At 42.5% G+C, this 22,687-nt stretch overlaps 3 protein-coding genes across 10 annotated transcripts; 2 read left to right on the top strand and 1 right to left on the bottom strand.

The window, feature by feature from the left end:
• Positions 1–330: 330 nt before the first annotated feature.
• On the top strand, positions 331–6,380 carry zbtb5 (zinc finger and BTB domain containing 5). Of its 4 annotated transcripts, none has more exons than XM_086120388.1 (5): positions 331–367; positions 488–823; positions 1,859–2,075; positions 2,441–3,232; positions 3,538–6,380. In XM_086120388.1, exons 3-5 carry the CDS (start codon positions 1,866–1,868, stop codon positions 4,684–4,686), a joined length of 2,151 nt encoding a protein of 716 aa, XP_085976514.1. In that variant the 5' UTR covers positions 331–367; positions 488–823; positions 1,859–1,865; the 3' UTR covers positions 4,687–6,380. The 4 variants fall into 4 exon arrangements, with proteins under 4 accessions (XP_085976514.1, XP_085976516.1, XP_085976512.1 ...); XM_086120390.1 differs by having other exon boundaries at positions 354–823; positions 1,859–1,952; positions 2,035–2,075; XM_086120386.1 differs by having other exon boundaries at positions 354–615; positions 730–823.
• A 6-nt stretch (positions 6,381–6,386) lies between these two features.
• On the bottom strand, positions 6,387–10,518 carry grhprb (glyoxylate reductase/hydroxypyruvate reductase b). The gene is made up of 9 exons (XM_086120391.1): positions 10,287–10,518; positions 9,787–9,920; positions 9,636–9,708; positions 8,422–8,538; positions 8,206–8,294; positions 8,020–8,124; positions 7,776–7,911; positions 7,373–7,503; positions 6,387–6,657 (listed from the first exon to the last, which is right to left on the bottom strand). Exons 1-9 carry the CDS (start codon positions 10,457–10,459, stop codon positions 6,536–6,538), a joined length of 1,080 nt encoding a protein of 359 aa, XP_085976517.1. The 5' UTR covers positions 10,460–10,518; the 3' UTR covers positions 6,387–6,535.
• A 1,177-nt stretch (positions 10,519–11,695) lies between these two features.
• uba6 (ubiquitin like modifier activating enzyme 6) lies at positions 11,696–22,666 on the top strand. Of its 5 annotated transcripts, XM_086119607.1 has the most exons (33): positions 11,707–11,844; positions 12,003–12,102; positions 12,182–12,275; positions 12,433–12,527; positions 12,811–12,839; positions 13,310–13,404; positions 13,506–13,617; positions 13,702–13,782; positions 13,886–14,008; positions 14,158–14,281; positions 14,383–14,486; positions 14,576–14,638; positions 15,112–15,188; positions 15,333–15,399; positions 15,544–15,687; positions 15,782–15,928; positions 16,022–16,102; positions 16,199–16,276; positions 16,823–17,004; positions 17,130–17,235; positions 17,332–17,421; positions 17,518–17,598; positions 17,697–17,825; positions 18,360–18,411; positions 18,488–18,551; positions 18,643–18,712; positions 18,817–18,888; positions 18,971–19,094; positions 19,601–19,794; positions 19,910–20,037; positions 20,613–20,700; positions 20,792–20,886; positions 21,577–22,666. In XM_086119607.1, the coding sequence occupies exons 3-33, from the start codon at positions 12,235–12,237 to the stop codon at positions 21,716–21,718; spliced, it is 3,078 nt and encodes a 1,025-aa protein (XP_085975733.1). In that variant the 5' UTR covers positions 11,707–11,844; positions 12,003–12,102; positions 12,182–12,234; the 3' UTR covers positions 21,719–22,666. The 5 variants fall into 5 exon arrangements, with proteins under 5 accessions (XP_085975732.1, XP_085975731.1, XP_085975733.1 ...); XM_086119606.1 differs by lacking the exon at positions 12,003–12,102 and having other exon boundaries at positions 11,696–11,735; XM_086119605.1 differs by lacking the exon at positions 12,003–12,102 and having other exon boundaries at positions 11,701–11,948.
• Positions 22,667–22,687: the final 21 nt, after the last annotated feature.

Genomic DNA, 22,687 nt, shown 5'->3' on the forward strand with positions numbered 1-22,687 from the left:
TCTGTTGCTGGTCCCTCTCTCTGGAATGACCTCCCACTGAACATTCGGCAAGCCTCCTCGCTGCCCATCTTCAAAACCCTCCTCAAAACTCACTTGTATTCTTTGGCATTCGACTCAGCATGACTTAGATTTGTTCTTGGTTTTACTGTTTGGTGCTTTCTACCGTCTTTGTTACCGATTTGTTTTACTGTTTATTGTATATGTTAAATTGCTCCATGTACAGCACTTTGTATGCAGCGATGGCTGTTTGAAAGTGCTCTATACTGTTGACTTGACTTGACTTGAGTTGGCAATCGTGACACCTATTGGTCATTTGTTGAACTGCGGATGCTCACCTCAGCGAGGTCATGGAGCACAGCGCCGCCCTGTGAGTCTAGTCGGGAAAATCTGTCTGGGGAGGGCAATTAACAAGCTTGACTGTTTACTTGATTTTCAAAATGCTTATCTCGTGGCTATCTCTTTTATAAGTAGTTTTTATTTCTAACAGTTACTCTGGTTGAAACTACAATCGGCCGAGGATTTGCCGGAATGAACAAGACCCATTTGGCTCTCTCGCCCCCACAAGACAGGCTACCATAGATACGAGTAAATCCTCCGGGGACGTGGATCCTGGCGGTAAAGATTTTTTTAGACACCTTGTACGACATTTCACTCGTCAAAACACTAAACGCGCCGGTTGAAACTGACGCCCTCTCAATGTGGCCGACGTAATGCTTCTCCTCCCATCAGCTTGCTGGCAATTAGCTGGTCAATAGCCAGCTAACTTTAGCCTCGCCAGGGCCCGAAATCTGCTGCTTTTTTCCCCACTTTGTGACTGTTCAAGGTAATGTGACGTTATACCTTACGTCAACATCAATGTTTGCTGTGTATTTAGCTGAGCCGACCACTTACCTGTGCGTCATAACCATCTATTAACTATTTGTATCATTGGCACTGCTACAAAGCTGTCGTGTAAATGATGCTGTTTAATTGCAGTTGATACAAAATAAGACTAACGGGAATCTTGAATAGCCAATTTGATTTTCTGGGCTACATCGATTTATATGGATTGTCTGTTATGTGGATAAAAGTATTGGGACACTTGGCCGTTACACTTAAAGGAAGTTGACTTGATTGAATACTTAAATGTAAACGGTAAAATCATTCATTTGAATGTATTTGCAGTGATATTTCATATTTTTAAGAAAATATTTTTACAACGTATTCAAAATCTGTACATAAGCGGTCTGTTGCTTTAGAATGACTCAAGTAAAAGTAAAACGTTTTTTTTAATTCAAATTACTTGAGGAAGAGTAATAAAGACTCAAAAAACTACATAAGTACTGAGTAACCGGTGAGCTAAAACAATAAAATTAGATCTTTGTAAAGTAACATAAATGAAGGTAAATTCAGCGCAAGAAATTATCTGATGCTATTTTATTACCATTTGTTAGACTAGCACAACAGGGTCACCAGGCAGAGAGATATTACATAAAAGGTTTTTGTGCTGATGAGATGAGACAAAGATAAATAATTTCTTTAACCTTACAACTTTTTTATAACCTGTACAACTCAACACCCACCATTGTTTCAAGAGCCAAAAGTGATTACAATGGACTGGTACTGGAATGGTGAAACTGAACACGAGGAAGTCTCGTGGACAAACCAACATCAATCACTCATTACTCACGGGGTAAACGTAGCACGTTAATATCCACCTCTTTGTATGTAGATTATATATGAATGTAGCCCATCAAATGTGTAATTCGGCACAGCTTCGGGCTAGAATACGATGGAAAAGTATTTTCACTTGACCCTAAAAGGCAAATAAAACATTGCAGCACTGTATGCCAATAACCTGTTTATATCTTGTCGTCAGGAGCAGTATGGACTTTCCGAGCCACTTTGAGCAGATCTTCCAGCAGCTCAACTATCAGAGGCTGCACGGTCAGCTGTGTGATTGTGTCATTGTGGTGGGTATTCGACACTTCAAGGCACATCGCTCTGTGCTGGCGGCCTGCAGCACCCACTTTAGAGCGTTGTTCACCGTTGCAGAGGGAGATGCCAGCATGAATATGATCCAGCTGGACAGCGAGGTGAGAACCCTCGTGATCAATGCAACGGTAACTCGATGTTCCATCGTAAGCTATTATGTGATGCCGGTCGACCTCTGATTTGGTAGGCTTTTTAAACACATTTAAATGATACCTAAAATGATTGATTATCCAAACCACTTCACCTCACAAGAGTCACAGGCGTGGTGTAGCCTTCACAGTTGTCATCGGGCAGCAGTGGGGGTACACCCTGAACAGGTTTCTAGTTAATCGCAGCATTTGGATAACACTTAAGGCATATTTTTCTTGAGAATTTTGATGGAACAGCAACATCATACACTATAAGTTTTAAGGCATTTGAGCTTCCACTATGCATGTAACCAAACAACAGCGTTGTGTGTATTCAGGTGGTGACAGCGGAAGCATTTGCTTCCCTAGTGGATATGATGTACACATCCACCCTAATGTTGGGAGAGAGCAACGTGATGGACATTCTGCTCGCCGCCTCCCATCTGCACCTCAACAATGTGGTCAAAGCCTGCAAACACTACCTTACCACACGAACCCTGCCCATGTCCCCATCGTGTGACAGACCCCCACCTCACCACCAACAGGAACAGCAGAGGCACAGGCAGCAGGTAGCAGACTTGGTGAACCCCGCCTTAGACACCAATGCTAACCTTGACACAAATTCCGCCACCTCAAAGTTGCAGCGTTCTTTCTTGCTGCAGCAGCTCGGCCTCAGCTTGGTGAGTTCTGCTTTAGGGGGGATGGAGGATGGCAGAGTGGTGGAACAAAGAACCTCGTTCCCTGCACGACGCTTCCACAAGCGCAAAGCCTCCCCAGGCCTATCAGAGGAAAGGCCCAGACAGAGGCAGCGCCCCTCTGCCCCAAACTTAGGGTTACTTTCGGAAGAGGGCATGAGCACAGACCGAGAAGAAGGAGCGCTTCTTTCGCCAGATTCCCACAAGATGGGGGATGACGCCAAACTGGATGCAGGCATGCTCTGTGCCCCTCAGGACGATCCTCAGATGCCGAGCCAGTCAGATAGTGGGCGGTGTGAGGGGAACGACATGGGGATAATGCAGGGTGGGGTGGGCAAGGAGGAGGACATGGAGGACGGAGACCACCTAAGCAACAAACTGAAGATCAAATCAGGAAGTGAGGAGGAGGAGGGGGCAGAAGAACCAGAACAGAAGGTATGTTTTTTTTTTCCTACAAATCGTGTTTTTTGAGGGGAGGAGGGTGTTGCGGTAGCTTAGACCCTTGTACTAGCCCAGTTGGACCAGCGTGTAAAGGTGGGTAGTGGCCCGCCACAGCGCCGTAGTAGCCTTCGAGCCACTGTTTATGTCGAACCCTGACGACAGTGCCATGGGCTGTCAACTTGTCAATGATGTTGCACAGTGCACACAATCGACACAGGAACATTAATAGAAATGTCTGGCAATGGACAGAATAGATTTATTTTTGCGTGAATGTCCACTGCTCCTCTGTTCTTCCTCAGGTGCTGGTCAAACAAGAGCCACTGAGCTCACCCGAGCCCGCAGATGAAATTAGTGATGTGACATCCCAGGCGAAAGGCAGTGATCCGGCCGAGCCAGCGAGCCAGGAGGAAGAGGAAAAGGTGAAGCTGAGTCCCGAGAGCAGTGACCGCAGCTTCACCTCAGAACCACAGCCCAGCTCTAGTTCGCTGATGCAGTCAGGCTCCCAGCTTCTCCTCAAGAGCAGCCTGGGAGGAGGCAGGGGTGGTTTTGGGTATAGTAACACGCTGAACAGCAAACCAGATTTCAGTATCTCTAGTTTCCTTGGCCCAAAGAATTTTGGGGGTGGTGGTGCTAGTTTGATCGGTGGAGAGGATGACCTTCCCAACACCACCACTGGTGAGGCTGTTGCTCATAACTACCTGTTGAGGCAGGAAGCTTCTGGACCATCCGCTCCTGCCCCTTCCTCTTTGCTACAGTCCAGTGCACTCAGCAGTGGAGGTTGTACCCGTTTTGGAAACAACTTACAGGCCGATTCCCTCTTCCTTCGTCCCCTTCATGACGGTTATGGGAACCCAAGAGGAACTGGGGGGAGTGAAGGGCATGGAGGGGTTGATCCATTTGGTTTGGTCTTCCAGCGCTCCAGCCTGGGGCTACACTCCCTGGGGCGACCCCCACGAGGTGCTAGTGGAGCCACGCCCACCGTTCTGGGTTACCCCGGATATAGGCGCATCGCCCCAAAGATGACAAACAACATGGGGAGGGGAGAGGGCGGCGCACTCCAGGATCCCGCCTCTTCCTCGTCCAGCCTGGCGAGCCCCATGCTCCTTAATGAGACCTCTGGGTACGACATGGCTAGCGGCAGGCCCACCTCCCTCCCGCCTCAACTGACGCGCGCCTCGGCAGACGTGCTGTCCAAGTGCAAGAAGGCTTTGTCGGAGCACAACGTCTTGGTGGTAGAGGGCGCTCGCAAATACGCATGTAAGATCTGCTGTAAAACCTTCCTGACGCTGACCGACTGCAAGAAACACATCCGAGTGCACACGGGAGAGAAACCTTACGCGTGCCTCAAGTGCGGGAAGCGTTTCAGCCAATCGTCACACCTCTACAAGCATTCAAAGACCACCTGTCTTCGCTGGCAGAACACCAATATGTCCAACGCTCTACTCTAGACCTCTTGTTGGTCCCAAGAAGGATGCTTGAAGTCAGTCTTGATCACAGCGCGAAAAGCGTAGTCGTTATGTTGTCCCGAACAAAGTTAAAGAAAGATGTGATAATGTCAAAACAGGACTGATAAAATGTCATGATTATTGGCCTATTAAGTCACATCGTTAGACAATGTATCTCCCTGTTCATTGCGAAGCCAAGTTTTACATACAGCCCAGAGAAGATACATTAAAATCAACTGAATTCCAAGTGCCAAGAGATACACTTTTCAGCTTTGACTTTTCAGTCCACTAATGGGAATTTTAGCCACCAGAGAAGTGCACCTGTCCAGTAAAGGTATGTACTGTAGTTTAGGAATGATCACATTTCACTAGAAAATCCAAGCGCACCTTAATTTGCAGTCACAAGTATGACTACCCTTAATTGGTACTGATTGGGATTGAAACAGCAATTTTTCTGTGCTGTGTGTAAGAAAACTGCCATTCAGCAAGATTTCTGAAATGTAAAAGCATTTGTAGATCAATGTATCGTTTTTTTCTTATAGAAAGTTAAGGCTATGTGTAAATGTTCACTTGGCTTAATTTCAGTGCTTTTAAACGTGTCTTATGAATCTCACATTGCGCACGTGTTACAAAGACAAATCATGACATTTATACAGTAGTAAATAACAGTGATTGTGAATGTGTCCTTTTAATTATGGCTGTTAAGGTGGGCAGTTTTGTTGCGTTCGTCTGCCCACTTTTGTGACCTTATATGGAAAAAAAAGAGGGAGAATCATTGACTTTTCATATTTATTTTACAGTATTTGAACCAATTATAAGTGTTAACATATCTGCCTGTGACCTGTTGACTAATTGTCCAATGCTTGTTGTTTCTTATCCATCATTAAAATCACAGAACCTTATAAAACATGGCAGGGCTCTGCCAGGTTGTAAATCGGAGCAGACTTGTTGTTGAGTAGAAATCATATTTACCGGTAGTCAGTGTTACATAAGTGAACTGAAATGGAGTTTTTTAAAAAAATAGTCGATTAAAATAAAAATTAGTGCTGCTTTTTTTTTTTTTTTTTTTTTTTTTTTTTTTTTGGTATCACTGAACGCTCTGTGAGAATTACAATCATTCCTATTGTGCACCTTATTCATACTGAGGAGCCATTACAATGAATGTGTTCCTATGAGAATTTGGAAATATTCTCGAAAGCATTCAAAAAGCCGATCTGAACCAAACCCTGAATATTTTTGAAAATGTGATATTCGCCACAAAAGGTATCTGCTGGTTGAGTAGAAGCGCCTGTGCTAAAGCCAAACTGTGGCAGGGTTTTTTATTTTCTGGACCTCGATTGGACAGCTCTGGTGCCTGCGTCGCACAAACTTAACTTCCTCATTTGAGTGCCAGAGTCGTCATATTTTTGCACTAAACTTAACTAGATACATACTTAGGGTTTTTTTCTGTTGAGACTAAATTGATGATTCTGGTTTATGCCTTAGGGTCTTTGCGATTAAAAAGCTTTTGTTGATTGAGGCCAAACTGTCAGTATTTCTTGTTTTTGTTTTCTTTGATGTCGACATAGCGTGACCATACAGTATAGATGGCCAAGGGGTCTTGTTGATTGTCCATTCAGTTGTACATGCACACTGAATTTAAAAAAAAAAGAAAACTATACATGCACATGAATAAACAAAAAACTAAAACAATGAAAGTTGAGTTGTTTGTGGTTTTTGAAAAAAAAATTTATTCGTTTTTTTTGTTTTGTTTTGTTTTAATGAACATTTTTTATTTAAAATGCTAATATGAGCGGCTGCTTCAGTATTATTTTTTTTGCCATTTTTTCTCCTGGGCAAAAACAGTTCCAGCTCACAGTTTTAGCTCTTTGACCATTGGTTCACCCCGGAGGCCAAGCAGGAGGTTGTTTGCCGCCAGGCTGGACATGGCGTTACGGGTGCTGTAGGAGGCACTGGCGATGTGTGGCAAAATCACTGTCGAAGGAACAGACATGAGGGACATTGCGGGCAGGCTAGGAATTGAATATGTTGACAAATAATATTGAGGCATCTGAGCATTATTTTAGTGTGTGTCTAGGAATTTTAGTCCATCGTGTGAGGACAGACGTCACTGATGTTGGAACTGATAGAGGGAATAGCCCACAATAATGTGAGGGCTCAAGTTCTTCTCTACACATATCTTGACCTTGCTCTGTGGAAGATTTTTAAAAATTATTTCCCATATGCTAAGTAGAAAAAAAAATGTACTGAAATAATGACGACCTAGTCTTAATTTACTCACAAATTTGTGTGAACTCTTGGCCTGTTTAGTGCAACACAAAGCTATTATTCTGCGATGTAAATGGCAACAGATACATAGGCTACCGTAATTGTAATTTCTGGTATCTAGTGGAAGAACATTTAATTGTTGTGCCAGATACAGTTGCGTCTTTCTTGAGATATTAGTTATTTCACTCTGCAAACTCAAAGCACTCAGATCTGAAGTCATCTTTCCCCACTAAGCGAATCAAAATGTCATTTATCTGTTCCAGCCTCTCTTGTCATAACGAAATAATTTTCTTAGCAATTATGTGAAAAAAATAAAGTTTCATTTCCTGTTGCACACCTGATGATTTCTCACAGCATATGCCACAGTGCAGTAGTTGGGATTCACTTCCCTGAAGACAACCATGAACAATCATAAACTTACCACAGTTTTTGAGGGTGAACAGTGGATGGTCAGTTGGTAGGGGCTCAGGGACGGTCACGTCTAATCCCGCGCCAGCAATCTGATTAGTGGCCAATGCCTCGTATAGGTCGTTTTGATTCACCACGCCGCCCCTTCAACAACAATAACTGTTTGGGTTCATCAAATCACTGAATGGTTTGGGTTGTTTTGTAATTTTTGTTCAGTTTTGGACTTGTGCTTTCTCGACTTTGCTTCTGAATGTCGTTAACTGTTGTGTTTGTAAATGCTTTTAGGTGTTGTGTCTTTGCTTGTGTGAAGCACATTGAGTTGCCTTGTGTATGAAATGTGCCATATATAAATAAAGCTACCTCGCCTAGTATTAGCTATGTGTTCTTATTTCAGTTGAAAATTGTTTCTGTCTTACCTGCTTGTGTTGATGAAGATGGAATTTTTTTTCATCTTGGAGAAAAGGTTCTTGTTGCAGATTTCATGTGTTTCAGGTGTTAAAGCACAACACGCCAATAGGAAATCGGACTGCTTTGCTAGCTCATCAAACGACACTAGAGCAAAGTGATCGGCAGTACAGTAATTCACACAAGAGCACCTTGGCAAAATTCCATAAAGAGTATTCTAAATTCCAAGTTAAAAGGCACCAGACTGGTTCTTACCATACTCTGCGTTAATGTCACTGGCCAGATCGGGCCGGGGACCCATGTCAGTGTAGATGAACTTTTTCACTTTAAATGGAGCCAGGCGTTCAGCAATGGCCACTCCTTAAGAACCAAACACACATTGAGTCAGACGATCCAAAATATTTGAGATGGGTTGACATGTTTGTTGTTTCGAGTTCTCACCAATCCTTCCCAGGCCTAAAATACCCACAGTGCTGTTGGCCAGCTCATGTCCACACAGCCACAGAGTTCTCCATGTCCCCCAACCTCCACTGTAGCCAAGGTTAAAAGGCAGCTTACAATATGTGCACGATGGATTTCAGGAAATGCAAAAGTGAGTGTGCGTGTGCGTGTGTGCGTGTGCGTGTGCGCGTGTGCGTGTGTGTGCATGAAAATTACGTCTTTGCTTCGTGTGTGGCCTCGATGAGCCTCCTGGAAGTTGCTAACAGCAGAGCTACAGTCAGTTCAGCGACGGCATCTGTCAGAACGTCGGGTGTGTAACCCACACGGATTCCTCTGCATGGACACACATCCATATTAAAAGATCACTATTATTTTATTATTTTATATTTTATTATTATTATTATTATTATTATTATTACTACTCCTACAACTACTACTACTATTACTAATACTATCATCAGGTTCCTTCATTAAGTATGACATTATCCTAAACTTTGAACATTCTCTGTTACCATTCTTTCCTCCTAGCTTGCACATATTGCAGTTTATATTTAATATTTTATTTTAATATGCGTTTTATTACCAAGGAGACATTTTCAATGCACTCAACTTTATGTTTTTTTTTTTCAACAAATCTACATACATGCAAGCAGCTCAATGGTGTTATGTCTCAGGCAATTTTGAGGGTTAAATTTAGTATCTTGCTCAAGGGCAGTTTGACAGTGTCAAGGAAGGATATTAGTATCCCTCCCAAAAATAATCGCAAGGTTCCTATTTTAGTACCTTTTCAGGTCCGATATAAAGTCTTTTTGGGTGGTGGCCTGGTCAAGCCACTATGAGCCAAGTTGTGGTTGGCCTGCAGAACCGACACTGGTCCTCATTTAAAATACTTCATGAAATTCCTAATTATAAATGTAGACCTTCCTGAGGATGAAATAATGAATCTATCATCTCAGCGGCCAAAATGCACAAAAGTACAGCGGATTAAGTCAGCCACTTGAAAAAAAATGAGTATATAAGGTCATGTGATTTAAACCAGTACTGAAAGCATCAGTGAACTTTGGGTGGCCCAACACAGTGACGCGCTCGCCTCGGGCTGTTGGGCTACTGTTAATATTGAACCCAGGCTTTTAAACGGCTAAGTCTTCTCAGAATGCCACACTTTTGCTAAGACTTGAAGGCTAGAAAAGAACAAATTATATTGACTTGGGTATTCCTTGTTTCTTTTTTCTTTTGGAACACGACAGTAATTTTCATTGCCATTGTCAACTATTCATGATAACTGGGAGGACTGGCAGGGAATCAATCTGACGAGTCTTTACGTCTGGGTAGTGCACTGAATACTGCCAGTAGGTAGCATAGGGATCCAATAGTGCAGTTTTCTAAATGCTGACATAATGGCTTTAAGGATTGTGTGACATCAGAATCACCTTCTCTTCAGCTCCTCCAGAGAGAGGTGGTCAAAGCCCACAGACATGGTGCTTAGAACCTTCAGGTTCGGACCTGGAGGAACAACCCGAACATTCATGTGTGTTGAAAGTGTGTGAGATCAGTTACATTGAGCGTGGGCAGTCCTCAAACCTGCAGCATCCAACAGTTCAGCATCAATCTTCTCGGTCAGAACACAGAGGAGAGCATCAACACCTTTGACCTTCTGAAGAAGCTCCTTCCTTGGTACTGGTACATCATCAGAGTCCCATAGCTCAAATTGCACTCTGGGAAAATACAGATCTTGATTATTTCATACCAATGATTATTATTATTATTTTTTTTTTTTTACAAAAGAAACATGTCAAGTGAAATCAAAGAAATTGAGTCAAAATAATGACTTTTTTTTTGTATAGTAGTAGTATAGTATGTATAGGAGTGTTTTTATTTCAGTCACATGTGGAGATACCCTTGAGTCTACATGTCTTATCTCACCTACTGGATGACAAACAGCACCCCCACGTCTACCCTCCCCCACAATAAACTCCACTGATTGAATTCTTCAAGGTGCTATGTGGTATGAAAAGTTGACCACCTCCAATATTCCTTATAGATACGGCAGCAATAAGTTTACAGGATGCTGGATCACTCACTGTCCAGATTCGTGAAGGATCCTCAGGCCCTCTGGTGGGATCTGGCGGGTGACATACACCCGTGGTAGAGTTGACATGTCCCTCTGTATGAAGCCTACTGGAGCCCCAGTGAGTGCCAGCGGCTTGACAGTAGCCCGCTGGAGCTGACGCAGTGCTACACGACTGCACCACATTGCCAACAGAAAGAAAAACCACAGGGGAGGGGAGAGTTCGCTGGCACTTTGAGGTTGTGTACCGGCTGCGTGCAGACGTTGGCCTCTGGTTGAGTGGGAGGTGCCTGCAGATCACTGGCCAATATGATTAGAGGGAGGATGTCTCTAGAGTCTGAAGGTGAATGTGATTGTATCATGTTTTCAGCATTAAGCAATATTATAGACTACAGTAATTGTATTTGACACACATATGGGGAGAATTTTGAATTGATTAGGAACAACATTTGACTCGCTTCTCCCCTATACAGTCTTAATGAGGGTCAGGACTCAGGACAATGTAAATGTTTCACTTGATTGTTGAACTTTGCCTCTTTAAACAGGAAAGATACCAAATTCCAAAAGTTTGGCCATGACGATAGTTATGCAATCTCACGTTATCAAACAGAACACACAAAAAACAAAAAAACATGTGTGTGGCTGCTGGTAATATCCTGTTGTAGAATCACTAAACTCAACTTTGGGTACTGCTTCACAATCCAATGAGCTCCAAAGTAAGACCTATGCCAAAACCTTTCTCTCATTACATAAATAATAAACACGACAATACAATAATGCTTAGTTTTGATTGACACTGTCGCAATGATATGATTTATTTAAAAATTGCATTTTATTGCTGTGGCACACTCTTGTGGTTTTTACAGCAACACGCTTTAGAGTGCTTTGTATTCATTTGTTGTCAGAAAAAGAAAAAGGATGACCTATTTGCATTATTGTTTCGTCACGTCATTAAATAAAAAATAAAAATTCGGTTTTTGAAAATACGAGTGTTTACTGTGCAGCGTGTACTGTATATCTTAACGAATTCCTAATCCTTATAATGATGAACAAAAACACGTCCATATTTTAAAAATGATACATACAATTGAAGAAAAAAATCAATTTAAACAGAAAGGTTGTTGAAGTCTGAGAATTTAAAGTAAGGTGTATGTAATTTATTGTTTATAATAAAGGAAAGAGGACAAATATGTTTTGAAGTCAGAGGTTATTGATGCTTGAATATTGTTTTTTTAGGAACAAGGCGAACGCTAATTGAATCGCTCTTTAATTCAATGTTCGTAGGTCTTTGATTACAGCGCACCACAAAACTGATCCACCGTTTGTCATCAGAATTTTACACTTTGGCGAGATCATTCGACGGTCCCGATCACGTGATCTTGTGACCCGGAAACGTTCCAAATTTCTAACCAATCACAACCATTCACTCACCACCGCTTCTCACGCAATCTGATTACTCTACGTATGAAAGATTTTCTTCATCGTAATAGTTTTAACAACGTTTTTAAAATTGTTTCGGAATTAGCAAGACGTTATCAGATGCCTCCGTTGGCAGCGAGACTATATGACTGGTGCGTTAGCACTTTCAACTAGTTTTGCCATGCCCCATGTCGGTGCTCGTCACCGGTGTCAGGCACTCGCACTACGATAGCTAGCTACAGCAACTCACAAAGAGGTTTCTGAGCTATGTTCTTTCATACATATTTTGTGTTTTGTGTCGGGTAAATAGGTGCTGTTTCGATAGTCTGCAAGAGGTCCGTATTGGGTAAATGCCACTTTAACGATAAGTACAGTCAGCTGACGTAGTTAGCCATTAAGCTACAACCACGGTGCGTTATAGCTGTATTTTTTTCAATTAGAAGCAGCAACATATGTGACAGGTCATCTGCTCACTCTGGGTTTTTATAGGTCGCACCGTTATCTCTCAAGCAGTTGATTTCCAACCCTCTTCCCTTCCCAGCATGGCTGAAGACTCAATGGAAATAGACGACTCTCTTTACAGGCAAGTGGTGTCATCAGAAAACGCAAGTTATTCACTGTTGATGGGGATTCAAATGACCTCAATGCTATATTACAGAACTGGCAAGAGCAATGCTTTGGGTTAATACTGTCATATAAAAAGCATATTACTGTTCTGCTCCCTTTCCCCTTCTGTCTAGTCGCCAGCGCTATGTGTTGGGAGACAGTGCCATGCATCAGATGGCCCAGTCCGCAGTCTTTCTCAGTGGATTGGGAGGGCTGGGAATAGAGATAGGTACTCTATCATACCATTGTAATTTATGCACATTTGCTGATCACAACATTAGTTACACCTGCACAATTGTGAGATTGTGTTGGATAACCCCAATACAATAGCTGTATCAAAGATTCTGCCTTGCATCGATAATGCTGTTGCTCAGTATAAAGAGCTGTTTTATTTTATCATTGAATTGTGCTAGTGTACCCAATGAAGTGTCCACTGTCTCTTCTACATACATGACCAAGCAACTGGAGATTTGTATCTCCAGATTTGTATATGAGATGTGTTTTTTTCACAGCAAAGAACATTGTCCTGGCTGGTGTGAAGGTAGGCACTCTCTTAATGTTTAACTTGGGTAATATTGCGCAGCTGTTGGGAGTAGTGATTAACACTTCTGCCCCATAGTCAAGAGGTTCTGCATGGGTTCAAATCTTCGATCAAGCCTGCCTGTGTAAAGTTTGCATGTTCTCCTTGTGCTTGCTTGCCTTTTCTCGCTATGGCTTCTGACCACATCCTAAAACTTGCTTGTTAGGTCATGTAAAGACAAATAATTGTTCCTAGGTGTGAGTGTGAATGGTTGGTTGTCTATTCTGTGTGTGCCCTGTGATTGTCTGGCGAACAGTCCAGGGTGTACCCCACCTCTCATCGACCATAGGCTCCAGCTTACCCACGAGCCTAATTGTAACAAGCGGTATTGAAAATGGATGAATATTATCGATATCTTGTGGAAAATAAATTTTCATTGCTGCAATTGTTTAGAAATTATGAGAATGTAGTGTATGTTCTGTATTGTGCAGGCAGTCACCCTGCATGACACAAAGCAGTGTGAAACCTGGGATCTGGGCTCGAACTTCTTTATTCACAAAGAGGATGTGTTGAGCCAGCGGAAAAGGTAATGGGCGTCAGAGACGAGCCATTCATCTTTTCTCACACATCAGAGTGATGTCCGTCCATGCCGAGCTTTTATATCTTTTTTTAAAATCCTTTCTTAAGGGCAGAAGCAGTTTGCCCCCGAGTTGCAGAATTGAACCCTTATGTCCATGTTGACAAATCCATCTCTGCTCTGGATGACAACACTGATCTCAGCTTTCTCCAAAAGTATCAGGTATGTGCAGGTGCACTGAATAGAATAAATGAAATCGCTATGTTTAATATCTACTTAATATCTGACAACTATTTTTTTTCCTAGTGTGTGATTCTAACTGAAGCCAGACTGAGCCTTCTGAAGAGAGTGAACGAGTTTTGCCGCTCACAGCGCCCTCCCATCAGAGTAGGCCTTTTAAACACAATCAAGCAAAAACAGATGGCTGTCCTACAAATGCATTTCAAACACAGTCTGTGAAATGTTAACACAAACTACACTGTCTCCGCAGTTCATTGCATGTGACACATATGGCATCTGTGTGCGGGTGTTCTGTGATTTCGGAGAAGAATTTGAAGTGTTGGATCCCACAGGGGAAGAACCAAAGGAGATTTTCATCCAGAGCGTCACTCAGGTGAGCAGTTAAAAGTTTTCCACCAAATGTTCAGAGTGAATTTGGAGGACCAAACTGTTTTTTGACCATTGTTGCTCAATAGTACCCCATTAGGGCTACAAACTGTTGGAGAAATATCTCATTATTTATTTCAATAATTTTCCGCTCAGGACAATCCTGGTGTGGTCACCTGCCTGGACAACCAGCCTCATGGGCTCCAGACTGGCCAGAGTGTCGTTTTCAGAGAAGTCAATGGCATGGTGGAACTCAATGGCACTGCAAGACAGGTTTCAGGTATTGTATTATTTCTGGCAAGGCTGTTTTTTTTCTGCAGAAGCTGTCATGATTGTGAAGATGAGTGGGAAATGTGTTGTTTTACTTGTGTCTATCTTTAGTCCTTTCCCCTCACAGTTTTGCAATAGGAGATACATCCCATCTACAAGCATATGCACATGGAGGTTTCTTTGTCCTTGTGAAGACCCCAAAGATATACTCATTTGTAAGTCAAAAGCATCTAATAAATAATGTTTAATAATTAAGAAAAATACATTTGTGTTTTTGTCTCTGAACATCTCCATAACATTTTAGGAACCACTTGAGAGACAACTGTGGGATCCTCAGGTCTTGACTCCAGACTTCAGTAAACCAGAGGTGACTTGAACCGCAGGTGTTGGGGTTGTACTGTGGTGTATAATACAACTTGCAATCTCTTTGTAGTCACACAGAAGCACTACACCCTGTCTTTTCCCCAAAATATTGGGATAGAATTTCCCACATTTTTCAGGAGATATGCCTGGCCGTACAAAGATTCACAAATAACTGACCCCAAAAAGGATTAAAATTGGTCATAATTGGTAAGATGGTGACAAAACACTCATTTTGTCTGCATATGGCAACTCAACTCACTTGAACAGAGTTCCTTGGCTCCAAGTGGAGCACAAAAACAGGAATTAAGTGGAGGATAGATTCCAAAACAAAATCAGTGAATAGGGGAATTTGCGAAGGTCGAATTTGCGAATCTGTTGCGGCCCACTGTATTGATGATAATAAGTAAAAGTAACCAGAAACATAACATTTACTTCTGCTGCAGCCTCACCAAAATTTGCTTGCCACCTTCCTATTAGGCACCACTACAGATCCATGCTGCCATGTTGGCTCTGGACACCTTTCAGGAACAGCACAATAGACTTCCCAACACCGGGTAATCAAAACTTTTCAGTGTCCAATCTGCCTTTTGTATGGAACACTTCTGCGTGCACGCGCCCACACACACACACACACGCACGCACAAAGGTGTTGGGCTTTGTTACAGTAATTCATGAAAGAATTCACTGTATGCCACCAGCTGTTTACAGGACACCGAGACTCTACTGAAATTAACTGAGGAAGTGAATGCCACACTCAGGAACAGCGTAAGTGCACCCCTCACAACCCCAAACATGTTTTTTGAAAGAAGTATTTTGTGAGTTTCAGGTCATTCATGTAGACATAAAGCCTATAAAATGTTAGTTAATCTTACATTGCTGATGTTGCTATTCCTGCCTCTCTATATTTAGGCTCCTTTGAATGCAGAGTTGGTCCAATGGCTCTCGAGGACTGCGAGGGGGACGCTTCCTCCATTATCGGCTGCTGTAGGAGGCCTTGCCAGTCAGGAGGTTCTTAAAGCCATCACTGGGAAGTTTGCACCCCTGCAGCAATGGGTAGGCGTCATACTGTAATATCTCATTTGGATTTGGCACTCTGACGTGATCTTGTCGGCTATGTGTATATTGAGTCTACTTGTTTTTGGTGCAGTTTTATCTTGATGCCATTGAGGTAGTGAAGCCACTTCAGAACCTGCCTGCTGAAGAGTTTCTTCCTCGAGGAGACCGTTATGATGGACTGCGAGCTTGTATTGGTAAATCATTGTGTGGGGAACTGCACAAGCTCAGGGTCTTCATGGTAGGTTTTGTCCAGCTCTTAATTAAGTAAAAATGTTAGCATGGTCATATTCAGATCAATTTAAAATTCATGCCCCCATTTCCACCTTTGCAGGTGGGCTGTGGCGCCATAGGCTGTGAAATGCTGAAAAACTTTGCCCTGCTCGGAGTGGGTTTGGCTCAGAGCTCGGGCCAGGTGGACACTATACTTCTGTTTGGTTTTAGCGACATATCTGTCATGCAATGATTTTCCTTACTATATGAAAAATTATTATTCCATATTTGTCTTCAGGTGTGTATCACAGATCCAGACCTCATAGAAAAGTCCAACCTCAATAGACAGTTTCTTTTCAGACCACAGCATATACAGGTGAGATGATTATTTCGATTAGCCTAGACGTTTTCCATATATTTTCTTTTTTATTTTATTTTAAGTTTATCTCGTACAAACCCAATAACAATGATGTGTTAAACATTTAAAAAAACATGTTCAACCCACATTTAATTGAATACACTCCAAAGACAAAATAGTTAATCTTCAAACCAATAAACCTTTGTGTTTGTAGCAAGTAATCATGAATTTAATGGCTAAAACATGTTACAAAAAGGCTTAGATGGGTGGCAAAAAAAACCCAAAACTGTTTGGAGCATCCCACAGGTGTACAGGCTGACTGGGAACAGGTGGGTGCCATGATTGGGTATAAAAGGAGCTTCCTTGAATTGTTCAATCATTCACAAGCAAAAATGGGGCTTCCTTGCAACATACAATTGCAAGGAAGATAGGGATTTCCTCACCTCCAGTCCAATAATATCATCAAAGCTTGGGAGAACTCAACTCCAACTCAATATTGGTTACCTATCCAGTCTCCCCAAACTCCCTACACTTCAAAACGTTTCTTTTTCTCCTTCATGTCAGAAACCAAAGAGTACTACAGCAGCCGAAGCCACTCTGAAGATCAACCCAGACCTGCAGTTGGATCCTCACCTTAATAAGGTGTGTCCTGCCACAGAGAGCATCTACAATGACTCCTTCTACTCACACCTGAACCTGGTGGTCACTGCACTGGACAGTGTAGAGGCCCGGAGATATGTGGACAGGTGGGTCAAAACTAGTCTGCCTCTCCAAGCAGTCTCTGTGATCAATAATTCATAATAATAATAACTTGGATCTACATTGCGCCTTTTAAAGGGCCTCAATTCATTTTTATTTTATTGTTTTCCAGCCGCTGTGTATCTAATCAGAGAGCACTCCTGGACTCTGGGACCATGGGAACTAAAGGACACACAGAGATCATTGTCCCAAATTTGACTGAGTCCTACAATAGCCATGTAAGTGTACTTGCAGACACACTTCCCTGCAAATGTGTACTCTTCTTCAAGATACAGAATGAATGAATTTGTTGCTCCCCTCACTTTGTTCACCAGAGAGATCCCCCAGAAGAGGAAATCCCCTTCTGTACCCTCAAATCATTCCCTTCAGTCATAGAGCACACCATCCAGTGGGCCAGGGACAAGGTAGACCCCCATAAAGCACATCAGAATTCATTCCCGCATTATACCAAAAATGGTGGTTGTTAATCCTATTGTCCTAATTTGGTCTTTACCATCTAGTTTGAGAATGCATTTGTCCAGAAGCCCTCCATGTACAACTCTTTCTGGCAGACCCACAAATCAGCTGAATTTGTGCTCCAGGTGCAAAAATCACTCTTTTGTTATTAATCCTCCTGATGAAGTGCTTCTCTTCCTATTGTTGTTTTTAGTTCTAATGATTTCTTTACATTTGTCCACAGAAAATGCAGGCGGGTGAATGTTTGGAGGGCTCATTTGAAGTCATTAAACTGCTTAACAGGCGGCCTCATTGTTGGGAACAGTGCATAACCTTGGCTCGGCTGAAATTTGAAAAGTATTTCAAGAGAAAGGTAAGGGAGGACTCTTACAATGTCTTTATTTTGAAAACCACTGCACAAATCATTCGGTCCACTTGCTTTACATGCACTGTACACTGAGGTCTTGATTTGAAACCTGCATTAATTTAACAATGCTTTTTTGGGGGTTGTATTTTCAATGCTGTAGAAATTCTATATTGGAAACTCCTCTCAATAAATAACATCAGAGAGGTGCCTCTCTCTTCACCCTAACGCATAGCTCAAGTGTACACAATTAGCACAGAAGATTTCAGAGACAGTTGACACAAACGGAGATGGAGTATTTAATTGCAAATCAGGGGTCCATCTCAATATTTTGTTCCATTTCACTTCCCAGTGATGCCATTTTCACATGTCCTAATAATTTTGTTCATGTTACCCATCAGGAACATATCATCAATCAAAAATGAGCATTATCTTTGTGAAAGTGAAATATCTGACACCGCTCTTGGGCTTGATATGTTTTGGGATAGTGCAGGTGTACCTATCCGCCTTTAACATTTTGATTGAAATGATCTCTTCATGTAGGCCCTGCAACTTCTGCATGCTTTCCCACTTGATACAAGGTTAAAAGACGGAAGTAAGTTTTCAACACATTCCCATTAAAGCATATTATACACTTGGCAGCAAAACACACCACTGTCTCCGTTTGTCAGGTTTATTTTGGCAGTCTCCCAAAAGACCGCCAGCTCCCATCGATTTTGACTTAAAAGACCCCCTGTGAGTAAACTGCTTTGACGTTACCGTTCTTGTGTACTGCACAACTTATCTTACCCCACTGGACAACTCACTTTCCCCTTTATCCCTTCAGACATTTCACCTTTATTGTCAGCACGGCCCGGCTCTCTGCTGGCATTTATAACATTCCATACTCAGAGAAGGTGAGTCAATATGAAATTGTGACATAGGAGGTTTCAGCCCGATGCCGGCAATATGCAACACGTATACAGACTGCTTCATTGTTGTTTTCACTTTCCCCTTTCAGGATCTCTGTGAAGAGGCGGTGGCTGAAATCCTCTCTCATGTGAAGATCCCTAAATACCAGCCCACTGTCAAAGTATGCTTCAATGTCACTGATATGGATTTCACCATAACGGGTAATGAACTGAATTTATTTTGGTTCATCGCCTCCTTCACAGTGTATCGAGACAGACGAGGCGGCAAAGAAGCCTGAACAATTGAAGATGCCTCTCAGCAGCGAAGAGGAGAGAGCGGCCATCGGGCAGTTACAGTATGCCATTGCTGGCGACTTTGTCAAAGCAGGTTTGTCTTCAGATATTTGTAATGCGGATCAGCACCAGGTCGATGCGTCGACTTTCGCATTCTGCAATCAAGGTTATTACTTGAAGTCGATTAATCGCCACTGCGTGCTTTGGCAACAACACGGGTGCCTCGCTGAAATCAACAGGTGGGGGGGATCTATGCAGCAAACCAGTATCAGTGCCTCAAGCGTGTGGCAATAAAAATTACTGTTAGCATGGGCAACATGAAAACCAAGTGTATCCTCAAACACTGTTTGTGTGTTAAGTTTTGCTTTGGGGCCATCTTGTGGCATATGCCAAAGGAACTCTGTTAAAGTGAGATAAAGAGCTTCATGTAGTGCTTTTCTGCCACCTTCAAAACATGTATTGAATATTGCCTTTTGTCTTGTTAATAAGCTAAATGGAAAAATTTGATGGAAATTTTAAAACAATCTCACCCAGCCCTAGAACCTAATGAATATATTTCCTGTAACTCCAAGTGTGGCGGTGTTCTCATGTGATCTCTAGACAGGTTGCAGATGTCGCCGCTGCAGTTTGAGAAGGACGACGACAGCAACGGCCACTTGGACTTTGTCACGTCGGCGTCCGCCCTTAGAGCCAAAATGTACTCCATCGAGCCCGCCGACAGATTCAAGACCAAACGCATTGCCGGCAAGATCATCCCTGCTATCGCCACGGCAACAGCAGCTGTGGCTGGACTGGTGAGAAGATCCCTTAATACAACGGTCCATCTCAAAATAGCATGAAGTTCTGTTCAGAATGGTAACACAATTCGGTGCCCGATTGTCATCCATTCAACTACTTGTTATGGCTTAGGTGGCCCTGGAGCTGATCAAGATAGTTGGAGGCTTTGGCTTTGAATCTTTGAAAAACTGCTTTTTCAACTTGGCCCTCCCTGTAGTGGTCTTCACTGAGCCAGCGGCTGTCAAGCGGGCACTCATCAGGTACCACCGTCCGGGTTCTTATTCACATATGCGGCGAATTAATTGCATTTCCATTCATTTCAATGTGGAATGAGGATTTGAGATACAATCGTGTTCACGGAAGAAATTATACTAGTCTCTTAAGGTATCACTATAAATGAAAGCGCCATTATGCTGAACTGTTGTTGTATGTTGTGAGGGTGTTGGTAAATGTTTGTTGCATTAACTTATACATTTTTCTTTACGGCAATTAATACATTAGTGGATAATGTTGGAAACACAATTTACAAAATACTGTGACTTGAATGGCTGACAATGCTCAATCCATCGTTTACCGCCTGCTTAGAATAATGCTCAGTTTGGATCGATGCTGTCACAGAGCGTCTTACTCAAGAGCAACATGATGGAGAAATGGTTTGCACATAGTGGGTTATCACTCACACATTCTGCCCCAAAAACATGCTGAGTGCACCCTGCCTCTCAGCCTCAAAGTCTTCTGGGAGAGAGGCTCCAGCTCACCCGCGGTGACTCAAATAAGGACAAGCAATTTCGAAAAGTGAGCAGTAATGTTGTGACATCATCATGATGTCTTTCAGGGAGAACATCTACTTTTCCATCTGGGACTGCTGGACTATCAGCGGTCATGAGGACTTCACCTTGTCTGACTTCATGAATGCAGTCAGGGTGAGAAACACTCACTCACATCTTTGCTGGGTTTTTTTCCGTTTATTCTGAACTTTCTTCAATGGTTATGATGTGCTTTTCTTTATTTCAGGAGAAGTATGGAATTGAACCCATAATGGTCGTCTACGGTGTAAAGATGCTCTATGTGCCTGTGATACCAGGACATTCAAAGAGACTTAAACTGACGTGAGTGCTTCATTGAGAAACGTTTCTTTTATTTCTTTGCTCCGATCGGTAATCTAAAAATTTTCTTCCAAAAGTTTCTATTTTGTGGAGATTCATCTCTTAATAACACTGGAAAACAGCAAATTTTAATCAGAGGTTACTTTTTTGGGTGTCCGTAAATGTAAATTTGACACTCATTTTAAAACTGTCCGAGAGATATTATTAGGTTTTGTTTTTAAGTTTGAATGACAGCCACAGCCGAGGCTTCCTCAGTGGTCACGCAGCCCGACAGTCGGTGCCGGCTTCAGGCGGCCGCCAGAGACTGATGACAACTGAGCTATGCATTTCCTGTTTGACACACCTTTTACCTTTGCTGCTGGATACTCATGTGGACTGATTCGAGAGTGGATGACAGTACATAATGACTACTTCTAGCGACTTTTCACCTTCAGCATCCCGGACGAGCCTAAACCTGTCTACTATGTCTAACATTTTTGTCCCATATAATGGACATGTCAAAATCTGTTGACAAACCAGGAAAGCTGATTTTTCTTTTCCACTTTTGATGTCACTGAAGCTTTTTTTAAGTAGCAGAATTGTTCAACCTGAGAGCATTGCACCCTCATTGATAATAAACTTTCAAGTTTATACCCTTCTTACTGGTGACATGCATAACGATTCAAAATGGCACCCGGTGTTTTGTGCGTGCAGGATGCAGAAGCTGATAAAGCCATCGGCGGGCCGCCAATACGTTGACCTCACGGTCTCATTTGCTCCAGAGAGAGCCGAAGACGAAGATCTCGCCGGTCCTCCCGTCAGGTACTTCTTCAGCCGCGATGATCACATGCCCTGACAACGTCCCACTTCTTGTCACCTTCATGTATGGCGTCAGAATGACCAGAAAGTGGTCGCAGCACACTCTCCTCCTCAGCCTTGGTTCCTGGTTTTCTTGCCTCTGATCCAACCATAGGAATATGAAAGTCGCTGGGTAGCACTTAACTGTATTTCTGTACATACAGTATGTTCTCTTTTTGTTTAGTTTTTTTACTCGTGATAATAAAGTGGACAGCACCGCCTGTGTTGATGCCTTAAGCCCCCTTTTTGTTTGTGTTACTAAAGCTGGATTTTAAAAAAAATGTTTACAAAACCTTGTAGACACCACACAGCCGCACTTTTCTCATGTGTGACAAGCTGTTGGGCCAGATTTAAAGCCAGTTTACACTTTAGAGGTTATATCAGTGGAAATGCCGCCATACATGCCCGTTGTTTGCCCATTTAGCCACACTTGTACCTAAGTCAGTGCTACACGTTCCCAAGCATTGTTTGATCATTGTTGTTGCTCCACCTCAATGCTTATTTATTAATTGTAGACGGACTTGAGGTGGCATCATGCTGCTATCCCTTCTAGGATCACAAGCAACATTTTCTAGATTTTTATTCAGAATTTGTTTTCCCAAGCGTCCTGATGTTGCATTTATTTACTCCATGCTGACTTGGTGTCTGTTTTTGTTGTGTTGATGAATTGTCAGGTAAAAGTCCTCAAAGTGTTGTACATCATGTATGTTGGAAGCTTTCCTATAGATAGTATTTTGAAGAGGGATTGTTGGAAGAAAAATAATGTGGCATTGAATTCCACCTCCTCACACAAACAGGTGGTTCCTTCCACTTTTTACTCAAAGGTCTGTACCACATCATTATTTGCAAATCAAATCAAACCTGTCAATGGGCAATGTTGATACCGTTAGTTCTAGTGACATTCATTCGGTGGTTCAATTAAAATGTGAGTTTTCAGGCTGTTAAACCTGCGAGTCTCATTTTGTTT

This window comes from Hippocampus guttulatus, chromosome 9 (genome assembly GCF_054856545.1).
Source record: "Hippocampus guttulatus isolate MCC_2025c chromosome 9, RoL_Hgut_1.0, whole genome shotgun sequence".
In the NCBI taxonomy this organism is placed as follows: Eukaryota; Metazoa; Chordata; class Actinopteri; order Syngnathiformes; family Syngnathidae; genus Hippocampus; species Hippocampus guttulatus.